At 41.0% G+C, this 21,301-nt stretch overlaps 1 protein-coding gene across 1 annotated transcript in view; it reads left to right on the top strand.

The window, feature by feature from the left end:
- Nucleotides 1–21,301, top strand: part of ATP8A2 (ATPase phospholipid transporting 8A2) — a 326,264-nt gene that overhangs the window by 23,720 nt on the left and 281,243 nt on the right. Inside the window, exon 2 of the mRNA XM_054050686.1 lies at nucleotides 16,245–16,389. Coding sequence (XP_053906661.1) covers nucleotides 16,245–16,389 — 145 coding nt within the window. The remainder of the gene's footprint in view (nucleotides 1–16,244; nucleotides 16,390–21,301) is intronic.

Genomic DNA, 21,301 nt, shown 5'->3' with positions numbered 1-21,301 from the left:
GCACTTTTGGGTGATACTGTATAGTTTTGAGCTGCTGCTATTTTGAAAAAATCTTTTGCCAAGTTCATTTTGTAAAGTGTTATAATTTGGACTGCATTCAATGTAAAGATTGGAATTTTGAGTAAACCCCTTAAGTGATTGCCTTTACCTGCGTTGCTGCCAGCAAAGTTTTAAAAGTAGGCTTGTTGAGTACTTAGAGTGGTTAATAAGTTTGTTCAAGTGAAAGTAGTTTCCCCGAGGAAGAAATGGGGTGAGGAATTAATTGTCTTTCTGTTCTGTTTGTAAGCTTGTTTTTAATCAAATTCTAGTCCTTTCATACGCCCACTGAGGAAGTGGGATACTTTGTGAATACTCAAATGGTAAAAACTGTTAAGGAAGTATTCACAAAAAAATTGAAACTTGTTTTCAAGCCTGCTATTATACTAGAAAAAACGTTGGAGTCACAATGACTTGTACTTTAAATGTTCTTTCTAAAGTTGATTGAAAAACTTCTGTAACGTCAAGGCTGAACTGTATCTTCAGCATTAAAGCAAATTTCAATACTTGCAGCTTTCATGGTATTTCTGCTCAGCCTTATGTTGAGCCTTCAGTTCAATTCCGAGTTGTCATGTTCTGCTTTGCAGAACAATGAAGCTGTAATTGCAGGCAGCCCTGAAAATGTGACAAGTGTTTACTATAAAGGCTCAGAGGTGAGAAGATCTTTTTTTTTTTTTTTAAAGAATGAAAACAACTTCAAGCCCCAAGACCATCATGACGTCTGTAAAGTCAGACATCAAAACATTATGAAACCTGTTTGGTTTACTTTTTAATCAACGCCTGAAGCTACTGGTATGGAGTTGCTAATACTCAGTGTTATGCAAGGATTTTGAATAATAAAAAGCAGCATTGATACAAGGCAGTATGCAGTTGATGGTAAATATGTGTGCAGTATTGACTTAAAATGCCTCTTAACTGGTTCTTTGTGTACTGTGAACATAGCTTACGTATGTTCTGCTTGGTCTGAGAAATGGTCAGAGAGGTCTGCCCAAGCATAGAATCACTAGGTTGGAAAAGACCTTTGAGATCATCCAGTCCAACTGCACCTGTCCACTACTAAACCAGATCCCTCAGCACCTCATCTACCCATATTTTAAATACCTCCAGGGATGGTGACACAATCACGTCCTTGGGCAGCATTTTCCAGTGCCTGATAACCTTTTCAGTGAAGAAATTTTTCCTGATATCTAATCTGAACCTCCCCTGCTGCGACTTGAGGCCATTTCCTCTTGTCCTATTGCCTGTCACTTGGGAGAAGAGACCAACACCCACCTCATTACAACCAGCTTTCAGGTAGTTGATAGTGATAGTTTCCCCTCAGCCTTCTCTTCTCCAGGGTGAAGAACACCAGTTTCCTCAGCTGCCTTTCATAAGACTTCTTCTCCAGCCCCTTCACCAGCTTCATTGCCATTCTCTGAACATGCTCAATATCTTTCTTGTAGTGAGTGGCCCAAAGCTGATAACACTATTTGAGGTGTGGCCTCACCAGTGCTGAGTACAGGGGGAGAATCCCTTCTCTGGTCCTGCTGGCCACATTGTTTCCAATACTGGACAAGATGCCATTGGTCTTCTTGAGCACACTGTTGGCTTGTATTCCGTTGACTGTCAATCAACACCCCCAGGTCCTTCTCTGCAAGGCAGCTTTCCAGCCACTCTTCCCCAAGCCTGTAGGCTACACTAGTTGTTGTGTCCCAAATGCAGGATGCAGCGCTTGGCCTTATTGCTCATAGCAGTCGAAAGATGTGTGAAGCTGGACGGCAGACAGGCTTGGAGAGAATTTGAACTGGCTCAATTTGCTTGATGAGGAGTATGGTGCAATTTGGTGGAGTAACATTGTTTTTACCTCATACAATTTTGGCCCAGTAACAAAAATCCTGGAGGTTAACACTAAGTATCTGTTGTGAGATACTCTTGATTTATTGATGCTTTTATTATCAAAGTGTAAAAAGTTCAAACTTGGTTTTAGGACAATGAAATAGAACTAGTCCATTTAGGAAAAAGTTATGATAGGTTGGTGAAGTCAGCCTCCATCTCCTCCACTGAGTATACTTGTCATAAGCTGTCTTGCACTTGGTTGCAAAACCAGTGCAGCTCAAGTGTTCAGATGAGGCCTTTTGTCTCTGAAAAGAGACAAAGAAGTTGAGAGTGACCTGATTGTGTCCTGGTATAATCCCTTATTTTGATTAAAGCCTCTTAATAGCAAATTTCTGTCCCAAATACATAGCACAGGCTTACTGGTTCAAAGGTGGACTTCTTGTTTGGTGTGTGTAAGTACAAGCTACCAAGTTTGGAAAGGTCAGAGGGGCACTTTGTTAGAGGCCATACAGTACAAATACTTGCGTAAAAAGTACTGTGGCTAACTTGTATTGAGATTTCATCTAGAACAATGTTAGGCAGATGGTCCTAAGATCATATATTTCAGCAGCAGATGAGCCTTTGAAATAAGATGTATTCAGGGGTGGCCATGACGGCTGTGATGAGGTGGTAGAGAAGTGGAGTCCAGGACAGTAAGAACTGACACCTTGCCAAATGGATTCTGGGCCTGACCAGTCTGGTGCTATTGACTTACTTGCATCTGAATTTGATAACAGTGCCTCTGCTGTCAGATCACCCTCGCCTGGAGAAGGAGAGAGAAGCAGTTTTGGTTCCAGATAGGTGATTCGCATGCCCTGTAATAGGGAGTTGCTAATCTAGGCTAGCATAGTCAGATAGTGAGTTTTTACCATTTTTAATAAGAAAAACAGAATATGGCTATATGTAGAGGATAAACAGATACAGTATTGTTCGCTCATGGATTGGCCTGTGTGGAGAATAAATAAATAATATTCTCAAAAATTGTTCTCAGATTTTTCCTCATGCATTATGCAACACACTTCACTAATGAAAGCTGGATAAGAGCAACTACAATTTTGAGCTACCTTCCTCTCCTGAGGAAAAAGCACTTACTTGTAGCTAGCACTGTATTCCATGGTTTCCTGTCCTTGTCCTGCTCATGAATAATTGAAACCCTTTATAGGATTATCTCTTACCAACCTTAGTTGTGCCAGTTGCCTGGTGATGTTCTGACTTTCTGGTCCACCCAGCTTCCCATTGGTGGCAAGACATGGGCTTGATACACTCCTTGTATCTCTTGCCATCTTTCCCTCCTAATGTAGCCCATCTTTCTCAGAGTACACAGCTGTCTAACATAACTGAACTCCCTCACCAAAATTAGCCAATTTATTGCTGAAGTGGACCTGATGGGCATAGGGGAGCATTCTGAAGATCTACTATGTCATTGGGAAGGTAATTTAAGATACAGGCCAAAAAGCCAAACCCTTGCCTCCTCCCATGGCTGTCTTCTGAGGCTTTAAGCACACTGCTGATATTTCCCCATGCAAAAAGCAAGTGAATAGTCTGGAGGCAGGGAGGGTGTGAGTAGGGGAGACAACTGTCAGAGAGGAAATACCCTGAAAAGCTGCTCTAAGGGCCACATAAATAGTTATTCTTGAGAGGCTCATAGTAATGGGGTTACTACAGGTGAAAAGATGGAAACTATTCTTTCCATTCTTCAAGCAGAGGGATTTTTATTAGCTGAATTAGTTTTTAACATTTTCATTTGAAATGCAAAATACTTTGCCAATAAACCTGTTGATAGGCAAAGAAAGTAAATTTAAAAAGTTATTCTTTATACCTGAAATATGAATGGCTCTCATGGCCCATAATGTCACAGAGAGCATCTCTAGGGGGAACAGAACTTGAGTTCTACTGTATCTTCCTAGTAGGATTTCACTTCAGAAATTGTGCTTTGGAACTTGGTATGGGATGGTGTTTTACCACAGAGTGCAATTGGCATAAAAGACCCAAACTTTCAAATACTGTGTGAAATCAAGTTTTATTTAACTTGTTTAAGCAAAAGTAATGAATGATTAGTAGTGATTAACAGTGAGTTAAAAATAACAGATTTTAAAGGTAATGCATCTAATAATTACTACAAGAGAATAAGTATTCTAAGTAAGTAATTATAGTACTTAAGATCCATAGTTGCTAGGAAACTCTCTGGTTACAGTGAGGATTTGGAGGACCTGTCCCAGCAAGGACATAGTGTGTCCACTTGTATGTGAGGTCTCCAAAGTAGCCACAATTGGATCTAGCTTTTTATTTTGTTGAATAAACAAGTTGAGTCTAAAAATGTGGAATGATCTGGTTTCGGCTACCTTTTTGGCCCCTATTCTGGAGTCTGGCCAGAGCCCAGGAAGGGAGCTGCTCTATATCTCCTGTCTTTGAACTAAGGGAGCTACTGAGATGTAGCATTTCTGCCTATCTCTTGTCTCTTCATTCAATGTCTGCCATGCTGACTGGTCAGCCAACTTGTCAATGACCAATCAGAATGGTGATCATGCAGTAATTGTGCACCAACTGTGGGCTCAGAGGCTGTTGGTTATCTTTATGATGCGCCTCCTAACGTTTTTGTGTTATTGTAACGTTTTTGTTTAATTGTAACTGAAGAAGTTACAATTAAAACAGCACAGCACAATTCTACTGATAATGCAGCTAAGATGCATCTTCTCATGCTCTACGTATACTGAAGGTGTTACAATTAAACTGTACGCATAGTGATGCAATAGGGATTGTCCATGGGTCAACTATTTTGTTTTGGGCCTATTGATCAGGCCCTGTCACTTCAGAGAGTAAGAGTCCAAGAACTGGGTAGATGTTTTTTTCAAGTGCTGAAATAGGGGGTGATACTGAATTCACCTTCTTTTTTTGAAATATATGAGAATGTTCTAGTGTAAGCCACAGCTGTCTTTGTGCATGGGTGTACACAGGCACCTACTGCACACTTTCCTTCTGTGAATCCAATGCAGAGCAGTTTGAAAGTGCAAAATGTATATTTCACAGATTACCATGGGGATGACTTTAATCAGCTCTGAGACCTGCTAATGCTGTAGAGTTCTTTGAAGGACTGCTGCTGTTCATCTTCATGCAGCCAGTGCAAGAAGAAATGAACATCATGTCTCTGTGCCGTCGCTGGAAGAGATGCTTCTCTCTAGGTAAATGTACAGTGTGCAGCTGCTTTTATTGTGCATTATACAAAACAATGGGTGGACAGAATTAAGAACAGCAGCTTTGGGAATGGTCTAGAGCAAAGGTCAGTATGTATTTGGTAAATCTTTCTAATCTAATGTGGGATACATGCCAGCGTTACTGGCTTCTGTGCTTTCAGTAGAAGAATACAGATATTTTTCCATTTATATGTTCCTGATGTAAAGCTGCTACTTTTTCTGGTTTAAATTGTTCTTTGGGAAATCAAGATCAGCTGTGCTTGCAGCTGATATTCTTAAAGCTGTTTGTAATTTGTTAAAGGAACAGATGCATTACCGAAAATAAAAAAGTGCTTGTGTGCCAGAATGCTAATAGAATTATGATGTGCCAAAGATATTTTTAGCTTCAACCAATATTAATACAGGGAAGCAAGCCTCAAAGGTGGTAGGAGGGAAGGCTGTAAGTGCTCTGTTCTAAGGATTAGCTGGAAGTGTCACTTGTGAGAAGGAGATTTGATGGCTGTTTTTGAAATACTGCACTAATCCCTTAACAGATTGACTGTGCTTGATAGTTATGTACAGAACCCACAAAAAGGATTACTAGTCACGGTTATCCAAGGTGTATCTGACAAAAGTGCTAGAATTCCAGGATCATCTTTGAGCAGTGGGATTATTTAGAGGAGGTGCTTGTTCTTTGAAATATAGTATTCAGCTTAGCTGTAACTTCTGCCGCCTCATGTTCACTTTTGAAAATTGGTTTAACAATCAAATCTGATAGAAGATCCAGGAACTGCAAATAAAGATACTGGAAGAAGGGAGTGGAATTGCCATTGTGTGTTGTCAAGTGCTGTAGTTTCAGGGTTAAACTAAATTTTCTCCTTTGCATAGAAATCTTTCTATGCTTCTATGCATCATTTAAGAGGTCATATCTATCCTGTGAAGTTCCCATTGGCTGGAAAAGGGGAAGCTAACTCCTGTGTTTGAAAAAGGAAGACCTTAGGAAGTACAAGCTGGTCACTCTCATCTCTGTCCAGCATGATGATAGAGCAGATTCTGAGGCACATGGAAAATAAGGAGGCGATTGGTAACACCTAATGTGGCTTCACTAAGGGCAAACCATTCCATGATACAAGATGATGTTTTCTGAGCTGATAATTCAGAAGGAACTTCTTAGCAGTTATCCTAATCTTGGAGGCTGAAAGTGCATGCAGAATGGACATAGTATACGTTTTCATGAGTTTGCATAGTGGAATCTGCATTTGCAGTGTTGGCTTATATATAAAATGCTTGGAGGTTCAGTTGAATAAGGAGCTTCAAGTCCAGTGTCCTCCAAGCTGTCTCAAACGCAGAAGACATGTTCAGTGCTTTCCAATGTATGGAAGTATGTTTGAGTTTGATTGACAGCTGCTAAGCCATGTTAATCTTGCTGTTTAAAAAAATTGTGAAAAGAACAGGGAAACACTGATGTGTGACATCATCTATAGTCTCAAAACTGTGCAACCCCAAACAGGAAGCACTTAGTGCTTGATGTATCAGGTTCTCACAGAACCAATGCCTCCATTGACTACTTCAAAGCTGCCTTACTGCTGCTTCTCGTGGGGCTCATTTAAGTTGCATACTGTTAGCTGGAAAAAAATTGATGGCAAATTTCTTGTAGGATACCTCAGTCCCTTTATGTAATAGTATTTCTTAAGTTGTTAGAAACTCAGAGCATATGGAGCTTGGGTAGTTTTCAGAGTTTGATCTGAGTTTGAGAAGTGCCAATTGTTTGAACCAGCTCTTGGAATGTAAAGTGTTTGGATTTGAACTTGTGGGGTTTCAGGGAGCTTGGGAAGCTCCAGTGGCTTATTAGAGCTGCAGTACTTCTTGCCTATTTAAAATTCTGGTGTTGACAGTAGCTGCTGTAGCTGAGTATTCCACTTCATGTCAGGCTATTAGATCTAATTTAGCTGCTGCCTGAAATTTATTTTTTCAGGCCCCAGATGTATCATGGATTCTCATAAATCAGACACAATGCTGTACACCAGGAAAAAAAAGTGTGAAGTTCAGGTTATAGTGACAAGCTGCTAGCAGATACATAAGTGAGTTTGCAGAACAGCTAAGGAAAGAGTGCAATAGGACTCAAGCTTCTAGAAAGGCCACTTTTTGTCCAGTGTGGTATGGGAACTTAACAACAACCCCCCTCTTGTTTTAACTGGTGTCTGTTCCTAGTGCCCCTAGTGTTTTAGGCAACTTAGTTTGGAAAGTGGGGCAGGGCAAGAAGGGACTTCTTTTTCTATTCAGGTGATCAAGGTTCAGCCTTGGAATTTAGCTGGCAGTCGTGGCTGTGAAACACTGTGGAGAACAAGAATAGATTATCATGTGGCTTTATTAGCTCAGCACTATCGGCAGAAGCTCTTTGTTTTTGACATTAAGTGAGCAGGTACAAAATGACTAGGGAGATAGAGAGGAGCTATTTTAGGCAAAGTACTGTCCTTCTCATGGTCTCGTCAAGGCTTCATATGAAGACTGTGAGAGAGAATGGAAACATCGGGCCTTTATTTTGCCGTTCAAAGAAGAAAAAAGAAATGCATCGAGGAAACCTTAACTCAGGCCACAGGCAACCTTAGGCACCGTTGCTCTTCCATACTTCAGTGTTGTGACCTCATTATCTTGCTTTGAATAATGTGAATGTCCACTATTCATACAGAGGAAACTGAATTTTATTGGCCGGACCTGCTTCTTATCCCTTGCCTCAAGAGTTATGTTCTCTCTGTTGAAATACACAGTATTTCTGCATGATGATTCATCTGAATCTTCTCTGTATATAGTTTATGCTAAACTGTGTACTCCTGCAGTACCACGATCCTGGTTGTGCTTTTGTTTTCTGAAGTGTCTCTAGCGTTTTGTTAGGAATTTGTGTTCATTGGTGACACCATTTAACTGCTTCATCCAATTAAATTTGACTGTATGCATCAAAATCCAGGTTCCAGCTGTCTGCTTGTGGCATGTATTTCCATTCACAATCTGATTAAGGTGCTCGGCAAAATAAGTGGTTTTGTGCCTTGAACTTCTTGGAGTTAAGGACCTTCTAGCTCGTAATTTAAGTTTATTGAGAGAGACCTTTTTCAGTGTTGTGAAATCAGGGATGAACACAAGAAAGAAGTGACAACTTCAAGGCATGTACTATTCCTCTTCAGGCTTACATTAACAGGACCAAGCAGAGTTCTTGCTCTCCTCATTTCTATATTCCCAACAGTTGTTTTTGTATCAGCTAAGGCTACAAGGAATCTTTTGCCAATGTGTGCACTTTTCACCTACTGTAAGTGAGAGCTGCTGATGCTGTATGTCTAATGTGATCAATCTATTGCCTGTTAATTCCTGATCCACCTGTACTCTGAGTATGTCTGCATTTATCATAACGCTGCCGTTCTGTAGCTACATTTCACTGGCAAATCAGTCCTCTTTGGATTGACCAGGTATATCAGAGATTTTATTTTAGCTTCACTGAGCTGCCAATTTATAGCAATACTTCTTACACTGATCCCTGGAGTGCACTATTAGGTGTTTGTATTGTAGGATTTTAAAAATTTATATGCTCTTAAAGACTGGATTAATTTCTCTTAAAGACTGACACTTGTTGTAAGCTGCACGTAGTTCTCCAGTCTTCAAAGTATGCAAACCTGAAACAGTGGCCGCAAACCTGAAACAGTGGCCACAAACCTGTGTTGCGCTTTTGCATGTTTAAAACTATTCTGAATATTGGTCTCCAAGTAGGTTGACAAGTGACCTTTTTGCAGCATGATGGCTTCTCTTGCAGAACAATTCACTGTCTACTGTTATAGGCAACTACTCTTGAGTTTTAAGCCACTTATGAAATTCATGAGCAGTATCACACTGGCTATATTTCCTGCTCAACAACGCCCTTCTTAGTCTTGTTAATTTTATACACATCGCATAGCTGTGAAGACAAAATGAGAGAAGTTGCAGTCCTGTCTGTTTAATTTCCTTTGCTATATCTGCGGTAGCTTGGTTGATGATGGCTTTCTCCTTGCATCTTGGAGTTCAAAAAGTAAGCTTCCTTTGCCGAGTCCTCTCTTGCTTCTGAAGCTTTATTTACTCTTAATATCCTTTTGAGAGCTACTTTGTTCATCTGAGTCTGAGTTTATTGGTCTGCATCTGGCACAGAAAAAAACCTCCTATCTTCCAATCTGATTTTCTGCTGTGCGTAAAATAGCTTTCCTACCTTACTGTGCATCTAAAATGTCTGCTGCTAAGGCATGGGTGTCTTTTGAGTTCTGACCTGAACAGAGGGATTATCTGAGAGCTTTAAGTTCCCCTTGTCCAAGGTTTGACTTGTAGCAGAACTGTTTCATAGCAATCTCAAGTTTGAGAGACAAGGTTTTTCCACTATAGCTTTAGCTGTTGACTGATCTAAATCCAGGTTAATTTTTAAGAATAAACTGTTGTGGAAGATATCTAATTTGATATTAGTTTGCCCATTCAGTATCCTGGTAGTTTTGGTGGATTGAGCAACTATTCGAATTCGGAAACAAGCAAAAACGCAAGCACACAATTATAGGCATTTGGAGAAAGTACCTACCAGTTACAGTGTCAGAATTGAGTTCACTTGCAACTTGTCTGTTTTATATTGTTTCTGGCCTGTAAGAAAACCAATACCTCCCTTGGAATTGCCTATAATGGTTCCTGGGTCTTGCTACAGAAGGTGGTAAGTGGAAGGGCTTGATCAGACCAAGTAGTCACTCAATTACTGAAATGTTAATGCAGACATCTAACCGTACTGATTGTTTTATCCACATTTAGTGTTGCATGGTGGCAAACATTTTATCCTACTAGTGTAAAAGGCCTGTTGTGGGGTTCCTAACGCCTGGAATGATGAGATGGGAGCTGTTGCTTCCAGTGTCGCAAGCATTTCCTGATGATACTCTGAGGTTTGCATACATGTGTTCTCTCATGTGTAGTGTATATTGTAGCTAGCAACTGTCTTCTGTCACTAGGAGTTGTCATAGCCTCCTTTTTATCCTAAACTGAAACACTGCATGTTAGTATTCCAATATAAAAAGACTTTGTCTGCTTATTGTTGGACCTCAGGTTAGCAGAACTGACACAACTTCCTTTTTAAGTAACTCTTTGCTTTCTGATGTGATCAGACACTAGTCGAGTGACTTCTAGACTTCACTGCTAGTGAAGTCCTAGGTTGAAATAGACAGTACTTCACTCGCTGCTCCTTTTTCTTACTGATGACTTGCATTCCTGTGGAAATCTTACACTTGTTACTGTCACATCTAAAAGATTGTTCTTAGTAAATGGCCTCTACAGGAGTTCTGGTTGGCCTCAAACCCCAAATAATTCTCTTGAGAAAGCTGAGGAAAGCTATCCTTTTCCTCTTTGCTTTATAACTGCCTATTAAAATTGATAAGATAGTTCACGTTTTCATGATCAAAGTTAATCTCATAGCAGACTTCTTAACTGTACCTTTTGGAAGCTTAAAGTTACTAGAAGTTGCATTTTAGTAACATCTACAGAGTTCTTTCAGAACTAGAAAGCAACTTGAAGTAAACCAGTTGCAAAACACACACTTACTAAATATTTATTGCTTAGTGATATTTTTGGAAAATAGCTTCTTTTCTTGATGCCACTTTCTTTGCTCCTAACATGGGGCAAATATTGTCTGTGCTAGAATACTGTGCCATGTTCGCTTCTTGTTTTGCAAATGAAACAGTCATTGTATCATCAATACTTCAGGCAAAATAGCTCTTGCATAATTCTTAAGAGAAGTGAGAGATGGTTTGCAACTGCAGTGTTTACTTCAAGGCTGATGCTATTATGAGCCCTAGTGCTTGCATACATCTAAGGACATCTTACTTTGCAGGACATATATCTACAAAGAAGGAAGCAGGTTTAAAATTACTTTTTATAATAAAAGAGCTAGAAAACAAAACCTCTACTCTGCATTATTCCAGAGCTTCCTTTCTTCAGACTTGAGTAGGTCAGAATGTTTGCCTACAATCTTAGGCTGTTGAACATTATAGAAGTTTTCTCAACTCTAAAAAATAAAGCCTTGATGCTGTTCATCAAGCTTTCGCATGAACTGGTTACAGCTCAAGGTTCAAGTATCTCAGCCCTCGTGGGAACAAAGCATTTTTGGAGGATCTGGTAGCTGAGTTCATGCCTTGCACTCCTATGGGAGCATGCTGTGCTCTGCCTGTTTGGACTTCCATCTTTATGCACTTTAAGATTCACTTTCAAGTGTACTTCTGTTGAACGGTGAAGGCAGCTAGTGAAAGAATGCAAGAAAGAATGTGCTTCAGGTAAAACCAACTCACTTAGCCGAGCTTTAAAGTCATTGTTTGTACATGAGCTTTTTGACAATTCTGAACTGTAGAACTTCTCATTTGGTGTTATTTATGGTACACTGTTAGCAAAAAATGTTATCTTAAGAAAGTCATGGTTAAATCACTGAATCTAGGGTAGCTTGTTAAGAGCAAACTTGGTATTTCAGTGCAGGCAAAAGTCAAACTTGTCTGCTACCTTTCTAAATATGCATCTTGGCAAACTGAACATCTGACAAGTTAACTGCTTTCATTGAGGCAAAGCCTGTAACTATAACACCACGTGTTCTGTAAATGACTAAATTTGGAGGCTTTCAGTGAGGTGCTATTTGTCACCCTGAGGACAGCTATCTTTCAAATGTCTCTTAATAGAAAACTGCCATTTAATACCTCTGCAGGGAACACCAGGAACTCTGGCAACTTAAACTTTGACTTGTGGCTCTTTAAGCTTAGAATCACAGCGTAGTTCAGGTTAGAAAGGACCTCTGGAGACCATAGGTCAACTCAGCTCAAGGGGGGTCAGTTTCTTTAGCTCAGTGTCCTTTCTTCTGCTAGATCCTAGTCCTGCAAACAGTGTGCAAAATCAGTAGGATGATTCTTGACTGTGACCCTTAGTTTTTCTGAAGGTTCTAAACTTGACACGATGAAGCCTGTCCTGTGAACTCTTGTTACAAACCTGCTGTTTCTCATAGCTTGTAGCTCTGCTGCCTTGGTTAGGTGTTTTAATTGCTCTATTGTTACTTGTTCTTAAAAATGGAACATATGTTAGAGCAATCAAGTGCCTCACCAGTTACAAGACAGAAGTAATAACTAGGTGGCTAATCTACTTAAGAGAAAAGAGAACGTTTACTGAAACTATATCACTTGTGACTTCTGATAGTTGGCAAACACCCCAAGTGAAGCATCTTTAAAAACACTGCAGAATTCACCACACTTCATTTACAGAATCATGGAGAAGCTGTGACTCTTACAAAGCAGACATTGAGAGAAATGTCCGTGGAAAATCTCATCATTACAGGCTCGGTGAAGTAAGAGTATTAAATTACAGTTTGTTGCATCTTCAAGTGATAACAAATGCAATGTCAATTTGTCAGAGCACCCAGACTGGTTTCTGTAAACGGTGAGAGGGAGAGCTATAAAATCTCTTGATATTTTTGTCAAGCTTCTAATACTGTATCATTTAAAAAAGCCATTAAATAGCACGAAGTAAGAGTCTTGAAGAAATCAGCAGGCTTTATAAAAAGGAGTATATAACTTGTCTGACTCATGAAACTTGTAAAGGACTGTAGGTATTAGACTCCAAGAGTAAGTGTCTCAGAGTTGAAGCCAAATGTATTGGACACTGTTTAAAGTCCTTAAGGATCAAAGTTCCATAAAAAAGGGTAGTACTCAGTGTTTCATTCTAATTATCATGCTGCTTTACTAGCTCTTTAACACTTTAACAAAATACCTGTGGTAGACTGGCTTGGAAATATCTTCTGAGGTTTTATTTTAGGGTCTCTTGTTTACTTTTTTGATTTTCTGGTCTACCTAAGTCTATTGAGACCCTTCAAGGTTTCTTTCCTGAAGATGAGTGGGAATAAGCACTTTCTGTTTTCATTCTATTCTGACGACTTTTGGCCAATACAAAAATTCTGCTTTCCTTTCCTGAAGTGCAAGTCACCAAGCTGAGAGCAGAGTAGGTGGTGACACTAGTGATGGATTTCCAGGATTTTTGGAGTGGGGGAGTACTGGGAAGGACTGGTGGAGGACTCTAAGACCAACAGCAGAGATCAGGAGGTACAAGCTGAGCCAAGTGACGTGTTTGGCAATTGAAGTGAGCTTTCCCACTGGCACACCAAACCACGCTGGGTTATTCTTGTAGAATATGCTTCCTTTTATGAAACTGTCTCGACTTCTAAACATTCCATTTACACATTTACGGAGGCTTTGTCATCTATACACAGGATATAAGTGTGAGATAATGTAGACTTCAGATGGATGTAGTTAGGAGATCCAAAATCTGTGTAGCTAAACATACTAAATAACCAGGCCATGAGGTACAATCATCTACTATTAATATGCTCCTTGAAGCATGAATAGTTTTATTCAAAATAAATTACATAAGCAGTGTTGCAAGTCCTTGGGCAAATAATAGAAGATGCAGGTCTTGAGGGAGAAAAAGCTTCCCAAAGTGCCAAGTTGGTCTGCCCTAGCATGAAGTCATTAAGCCTGATCTCTTTGGATACAGGGAAGGAAATACGGGTAAGAGCTGCTCAGACTTCATTTTTAAATTCCTCTACTGCCGGAGGTGGTCCTATCTGTACTGCTTTATATATAGCCTTTCTCAAACAAGGAACGGAGGTGAAGTTGCCTTTGTGTGGTTGAATAGATGGTCTGTAGGTGGCCAAGCCTCCCAGAAGAGGATGCCTTCTGAAGGCAATGTAGCCTCTAGCCTTGCAGAGCCCCTCGGAAGCTCAGGGCTCCTTAGCTTTTCTAAATGTGGGCAAGGAGAGCATCTGCAGCCACTGTCATAGGTCACTGTGTCTGCAAGCTTCTGGGTGTGATATGCTTAGTAACAAGGGATGGAGGGGGAAAGGCATTCCTGGTGGGTAGGATTACTGGATAATCTTCCAAAATGAGGCTTATTCCACGAAGAGCTGAAGCAGCTGACTTGAGCCACTTTAAAAAATGAAAACTGCCTTAGTATAGCTGTTTATACACACAAAGCTGCTCTGAAAATATTTCAGTGCGTTTAAAGAGTAAGGTAAATGCTGTTGGCCTTGGGACACCTACGTTGGAGAGAGCAGCTGAGATCCTACATAGCTTATTAAGTAAACATATATCTCTGAACTTTATCAGCTGTATTGTCTTGGTTAATCCTTAAAGTTGTGGGAAAGCTTCACGTTACTGGGCAGTGAAGAGAACTAGTAAGCAGCAGGACTTCAAGCATCAGAGGGAATCATAAAAAAAGAGAAACAACAGAGGTCTTTTTGTAAACAAAAAAAACCAGTCACATTTAGAGGGTGTTTCTTTCAGAATAATTGCACTTCTGTTTTGGAGCTTGACTAGGAAAACGGATGAAAGCTGCTTCCTTGCACTTAATGCTCTTAAGAGTTGTTTGATCTCCTTTGCAGTTGCACAACATGAAATCAATGGGAAAGAACAGCAAGTATCCAGTAGTGCTTTTAGCTCTGTTTTTCTGAAGGGGAAAATAAACACTCAGCAAGGTTGAGCAGTCCTCTGTGGGGCAAGTTTCTTCAGACTGAGTAACCTAATGTATTATAAGAATGGCATAGTCTTGCACAATGTGTAGACTTCAATATTTCACTTCCTGAATTTGTCCTTTATCACAAAGTAAATACTGGCAATTTAGTGTATTTTGGTTTAAATTGGCTTTGAGTGAAATGAAAGAAAAACAATTAGTGTTACATTTGAAGTTCAGCTTTATCTCCAAAGTATGAATTCACAGTGGGCAACACTTGCCTTGGGCAAGAGACAGTGCTGTTGAAAGCATATTTTTTTGTTAACTACATAAATGTTATTGGCCAGCTATTAGCATTGCTAAGTTGTTTTGTATACTTGACTATACTGTAAGATGAATGGGTAATGTTGCCCTCCAGTGGCTGATGTCTAGGGGATACAGAGCCTGTTTGCACTAGCAATTAAAGAATAATTTGGAAAATCTGCCATGTAAAAGTAGAATGTTAGCCTAGATCTATAGCCTATTTAAAAAAGACAAGTACTGGTAATGTGTGAGAACTGAATTGTTAAATATGTAAAGATAGTATTAGGACCAAAGTTTTTCTGTCAAGCCACAGTTTAGGAGGATATAACCTCAGGGGGCTCTTGTTTATTCATTGAAATAGTCCTCTTAACCACTGTCTGATCAGGTCAGTTTGTTTCAGTATGATCTTAGCTTTTCAAATAACTTTAAAATAACACCTTTAGTGAATTCTTACAAAACAAGTTGTCTTATTGTCTAGAACCACCTGTGCTAGCTTGTGAATCTGTAGCTTTAGTACACTGATACCTAATATATTTACAGATCAAGTAATGTAAAGTATCTTCATGGCTCAGAATGGATAAAGTGGTAAATGTTTCCAACAACTTCAGAGGCTTTCTAGAGGAAATAGCTGATGCTCTTCCCTTCCATTTTGACATTGTTTTAATGCGAAGCTTAGAGTTCATGTTGCTCAGCCTGGAGAAGAAAAGGCTCTGAGGACTCTTTATATGACCCTCCCAGTACCCGAAGGGGCTACAAGAAAGCTGTGGAGGGACTGTTTACAAAGGCTTGTAGTGATAGGATAGGGGCAGCGGGTGTTAACTGGAGAGGGGCAGATTTAGACTGGACATATGGAGGAATTTCTTCACTGTGAGGGTGGTGAGACACTGGGTCAGGTTGCCCAGGGAAGCTGTGGCTGCCCCATCCCTGGAGGTGTTCAAGGCCAGGTTGGATGGGGCTTTGAGCAGCCTGATCTAGTGGGATGTCCCTGCCCATGGCGTGGGGGTTGGAACTGGATGATCTTTAAGGTCCCTTCCAACCCGAACTATTCTATGACTGTAATTCTTCCCTCCAGACCACTTAGAGAGGAAAACTAGTTGAAGCTGTAGGTATACAACACGACTTTTTCCAGCCAGAACTCGAATTTTTCCTTCGCTCCAGCCTCGCTGGGGGCAGCCGCAGCCGTGCTGCTGCTCGGTGGGCGGACGCTGCCCGCGGGGGGAGCGGGCGGGGATGCTGCGCTCCGTGCCGGTGCGCTGGGGCTCGGCGGCAGCCCCGGAGAGGGGCGGGACTGGGCGGTGGGTGCGACTCCCCCCCCGTGGGCTGTGCCGCCCCGGGACCTCGCTGACCGCTGCGCTCTCCCCGCAGGACCCGTCTGTTCCCCCGCGGGCTACAAGAAGGCGGATGATGAGATGTCCGGAGCCACGTCCTCGGCGGATCTGGACGAGGCGCCAGCCCGCACCATTTACTTGAACCAGCCGCAGCAGAGCAAGTTCCGCGACAACCGGGTCAGGTACGGAGCCTTCCCCGCTTCTCTCCTTGCGCTCCGGTCCCTCTCCCTGCCCTTGTCTCTGCCGAGGCAGCCGGGTTTGCCTGCACCGGGAGAGGCGTCAGGAGGGCCCCGGCAGCCACAGCGAGGGCTGAGCGGCTTCTGCCTCCAGCGCTGAGAGCAGCACCGCGTGGGTGAGATGTGCAGAAAGGTCTTCGGGAGGACCGCTGAATTTTGGAATAACGGGACGTAATTTAGTGCTCTTGGGCACAAGGGCGAGCGTTTGGGAAGTTACTGTGAGATTTGGATCGAATTGACTATGTAAAATCCATGGAGTGTTAGCTTAAAAATTAGCATCCTGTTGTAATAACTAGGTTAAGTATTAAATCATGGAATAGGATAGAGGAAAAGAAAAAGTAAGCCTAACAGGATAAGAATAACGGCAGACTTTATGAACTCATATGTCTGTGCATATAAGACTGTCATCTGCGTGTGCTCTTTAATTGCTGACCAGAGGGAGTTTTCTTTTGCATGTGGAGCCTTTCATTGTGGGGGTGTGTTTAAGACTTGTATTGGTATGATTTATGCCATGTTGTTGCGCTTTGGAAACACAAAGGTGCGCTGAAACATGGAGTATGACGATGTGTAGCTTAAGCAAGCTGTGGCAGTGCTTGCAATGCTTGCCCGGGGCTAGCTAGGTGAACAGATGGCTCCTGTCATCGCTAAGGATGAGGGTTATTTAGCAGGCTTCTGTTTGTTAATGCAGATGTTTGGGTTATTGTTCAAAGAGCGGTTTACACAATGAGTGGCTTTATGCAAAGAGTAATTTTATATCCTGCTGAAATGATGACTTCCATTAGGTTTATTGTGTGTATTATCAAAGGCAGTTCTAAGAATATCATTTGGAAGGGTGCTGGTCTTCTGGATAGTGCAAGAACTTGTACAGGATTTTAACCTCAAATTTGACTTAATAGATACTTGTCTAGGAACATCTATGATTTAGGAGCAGTTAAATTGACAGATTTTCTTAGTGTCTTGCTTTTTCTATGTGGGCAGCAACATTGGGTGTTTTCTCACTTTATTTTTTCTTGACTAACTATAAACTGAGTTAAACTGTCTTTTGTGGACAGACTACTTGTGCTTTTCCTCCTTTACAGAAGGAAAAGCAGGGAATGGAGACTCGGCAGAATCTGTAGCTTAGGTTTTCCTGAAGGGATTGTGTTCTGATCTTGTTCATCTTAAGAAAAAGTGTGTGACTGCTGCCAAGAACTTGTTCCTGATAGCACTGTTGCCAACACCTGAGAGCTCTTGTGTCCAGTTTGTTGTCTGGAAGTCACCCTCTGATACCTTTAAAGCTTTTCACTAGCTTTTTGCAGCTTTGCCCCTGACAAAGGGCAACTTGAATCATGAGGAATATTGGTATGGGAGGGAGAGAATGAAATGCAGATGGTGTAGTGGTAAAGTAGAGGTGTTTGCATTACCTGATTAGGGATCTTAGCTCCTTAGAGTCACTTGGAAATTGAGTTTGCCCTATAATAATGTGCTACTACTTAGTAAGAAAGCTTTGCTTCCTCTGACTTGTAAAAGAGTGACAGGCTTTGTGCTCTCTCCATCCTCTGGATTAGCCTTCTTCCTTTGGCCCAGTGGGAATGAAGGCAAAAGTGACTTGAGCCATAATACTGGAGTAAGGGTGCCATGTGTAGAGCTTGAGTGGTGATTTATTTACTCACTTTGTTATGTATCTTGGAGTTTGTGTTAAGGAACTGCAGTTCTGTATTGGACTTTGTTACTTAAATGTGTTCAGCTTCTGGTTTTCTTGGTGCCATTGGATTTGAAGATGTATTGTTTCCAGAGGAAGCACCAGTGTATCACGGCGCAAGGTGCGTAAGCAGATAATTACCTCTATATAAGAGCTTTTGGAAAATTCAGCTGAAGGAGATAATGAAACAGTTTGTACGTCACATGACTTGTGACTGTCACCTTTTTGGTAGTCATCGAGGATTCTCTTGACAAAAGCGGGAATCTGTGAATGCTCATACTAAGTCTTCCAAATTAAGGATTGGTGTAGAATAATTTACTCAAAACTAAGCAAAATATGCAAGATGTGGAGGTGCAGAAGTTAGGAGAAGGTGGATCAGTGGTATGGCCTGTTGTTCTAAGATGTTCTAAGCATTTCGAGCTTTTTAAATGTTTTTGAGGAGAGAGGCATTTGTAGCAGTGTGTTCCTGTGTTTTGTTTGTAGGCGCAAAAGGAAAAAGCGGTAAGTACTAATGCTTTTTAATTTTGGATGAGTTAAGCAAAATTGATAATTCCCTAGTTCTACTTCCAAATAGCATATAATGCTGATGGAAAAACTAAATGGATGGCAAGATGGTACTAATACTTCCTGAAGTTTTGAAATGTGAGACTGTAGAAGGAAGAACTGTTTCCTCTTTACCAAGGGTTTCTGATGTAGTGAGACTGAGAACTTTTACAGAAATAGCTTCATTTTTTGTGGTCTTCAAACTTTTCCAAAAAATATTTCAAAACTTAGTGCTGTGTAAGACTTTTTATAGGTTGGATTTAGCTTGGTCATTTACACCTGTGTGTTATGGCTAGCACTGTTTTTTACACTGTAGCAGCAGTGATTCCTTCTACAGGAACCTGTGGTCTACCTGTAATAGCTGCTTTCATTCCTGCTGTGTTGAGTTTTAAGAACAGTGTGTATGTATAACTCTTCAGACCTTTTAATGAAAAGTAAATGGTGTTGCCTTTTCAGCTAATACACTTTAGAAGCTTTGAAATATGTTAAAAATGGAGCAAATGCAATTATTTTGTCCAACACAGCTATAGTTGCGATGTTAAGTATGTTTGCTTTGATGGAAGCTAACAAGTGTTTTGACTTGTTTAATGTGCATAACTTAAACATTTCATTTCTTACTGAACTTAAACTACAACAATGTTTCTTTTAAACTGACATATTTAAGTTCTGCAAACTTCGAGCCACTCTGTCCACAGCTCTGTGCCGCTTAAAGCAAATAATTAATAGCTACTCTCAGGCATTCTGCATTTGAAGATTGAAGTTTACTGACAGCTATCATAAGTCTAAGACATTCCTGGCTACAGGCAGTGTGACATATAGTAGTCAAACTTCTACAGAAACAGCATTGAGCTTTATCTTCCCTTACTTATAGTGTGTTGTGGGAGAAGACTTTCTTAACACTTTAAAATACTCAATTTTACTTCCAATGCAAGTGTGAAACAAAACGGTAGCAGATCACTAACGTTTCCAGTCTCTAACTCTTCTGCTGTTGGTTTGATTCAGTGTATGCAATTATGGTAGTTTTTACACTGGGCTGCAGCAAAAGAAGTGTTATCAGCAGGTCAAGGGAGGCGTTTCTCCCCTTCTGCTCTCGTGAGAACTCACCTGGAGTACTGTGTTTAGTTCTGGAGTCCTCAGTATGGGGAGGACTTGGATCTGTTAGAGTGAGTGCAGAGGAGGGCTACAAAGATGATCAGAGGGCTGCTGGAGCACCTGTGTTATGAGGACAGGCTGAGAGAGTTTGGGTTTTTGGAGAAGAGAATGCTCTGGGGAGCCATTATAGCAGCCTTCCAGTACTTAAAGGGTGCCTAGAGGAAAGCTGGGGAAGGGCTCTTGACCAGGGATTGCAGGAATAGGATGAGGGGTAATAGCTTTAAGCTGGAAAAGTGGAGATTTAGACTAGATGTTAGGAGGAAATAAATTTTCGACTGTGAGAGTGGTGAGGCACTGGCACAGGTTGCCCAGGGAAGTTGTGGATGCCCCATCCCTGGAAGTGTTCAAGGCCAGGTTGGATGGGGCCTTGGGCAGCAGTGGGAGGTGTCCCTGCCTATGGCAGGGGGGATTAGAACTGGATGGTCTTCAAGGTTCGTTCCAGCCCAAACCATTCTATGATTCTACACTTTTTAGTTGGCAGGCAGCGAAGTGTAAAAACAACAGTATGGCAGAAGTGCCACCTTGTTTGTTGGTTTTGACTTGAAACAGGTTTTTTTGTTTTTTTTCTTAAACTACAGCTCTTTAGGACTAAGTTCGGTGTATGTGATTACCTGATTGGGCTAGGTCACTCGGAAATCTTTATTAAATAGTTTGAAAACAAACTTGCCTATTGCCTTGTAAAAACACAGGGATGCAGATGGGGTTTGATGATAGGGGCTTGAATGCTTCATCAGTAGTTATGACATCACCAAACTAATGGCATGAGTACTTTTCCAAATATGTACTCAGTGAAGACTGGCTGATTTTGCTTAAAGTGACAATGTATCACAGGTCTGGCTTTCATGTAAATACAATTCCTTGATGTTTCTTATTAATATGGGAAGCTACTCTGACATCAGTGGCTTATACTGAATGCTTAACAGTATTGCACAGAAACTTTCTTCCAGGGCATGCACTCAAAATCATCAGTGAAGCAATTTGAGTTCCTCACTTGTTGCATGTATTAATGTTGATGCAGAAGTAGTTAGAAGTTCTGATTTCTTGGTCCAGGAAGCACAAAAGTGCTGAGATGTCTTTTAAGGACGTGGGTAACTGTCTCCAAGTTTTCCAAGTACGTTGTAGTTGCTGTTGTAGCTATTGCTTTATGTAGTATTCAAGGCCTGATTGTGCATCCTGGTTCAAGTCTGACCTTATATCTGAATCAGGACTCCAAGGTCAGCCTTGATACGTGGCTTGAGTGGGAGGTCAGGAGCAGAGCAGCAATCAGGAAGGGTCAGCTTTATAACTTGTATGCTTGTAATTGATCTGGAATCTACAAGTCCTGTTGAAGAGCTTCTCATCAGATCAAACTTTGGTGGCTTTGTGTATTATAGCAAACCCAAAAGATGCGGTCTGATAGGCAGAACATCCTCAGTTCAGAGAGTTGTTTTCCATACAGGCTAATGTGAAGTTTTGTTAGGAAAGATAATAAGCAAAATGCCT

This window comes from Cuculus canorus, chromosome 1 (assembly GCF_017976375.1).
Source record: "Cuculus canorus isolate bCucCan1 chromosome 1, bCucCan1.pri, whole genome shotgun sequence".
In the NCBI taxonomy this organism is placed as follows: Eukaryota; Metazoa; Chordata; class Aves; order Cuculiformes; family Cuculidae; genus Cuculus; species Cuculus canorus.
Note: the sequence above shows the minus strand (reverse complement) of the source record. Positions and strands in the feature narration are given on the sequence as shown.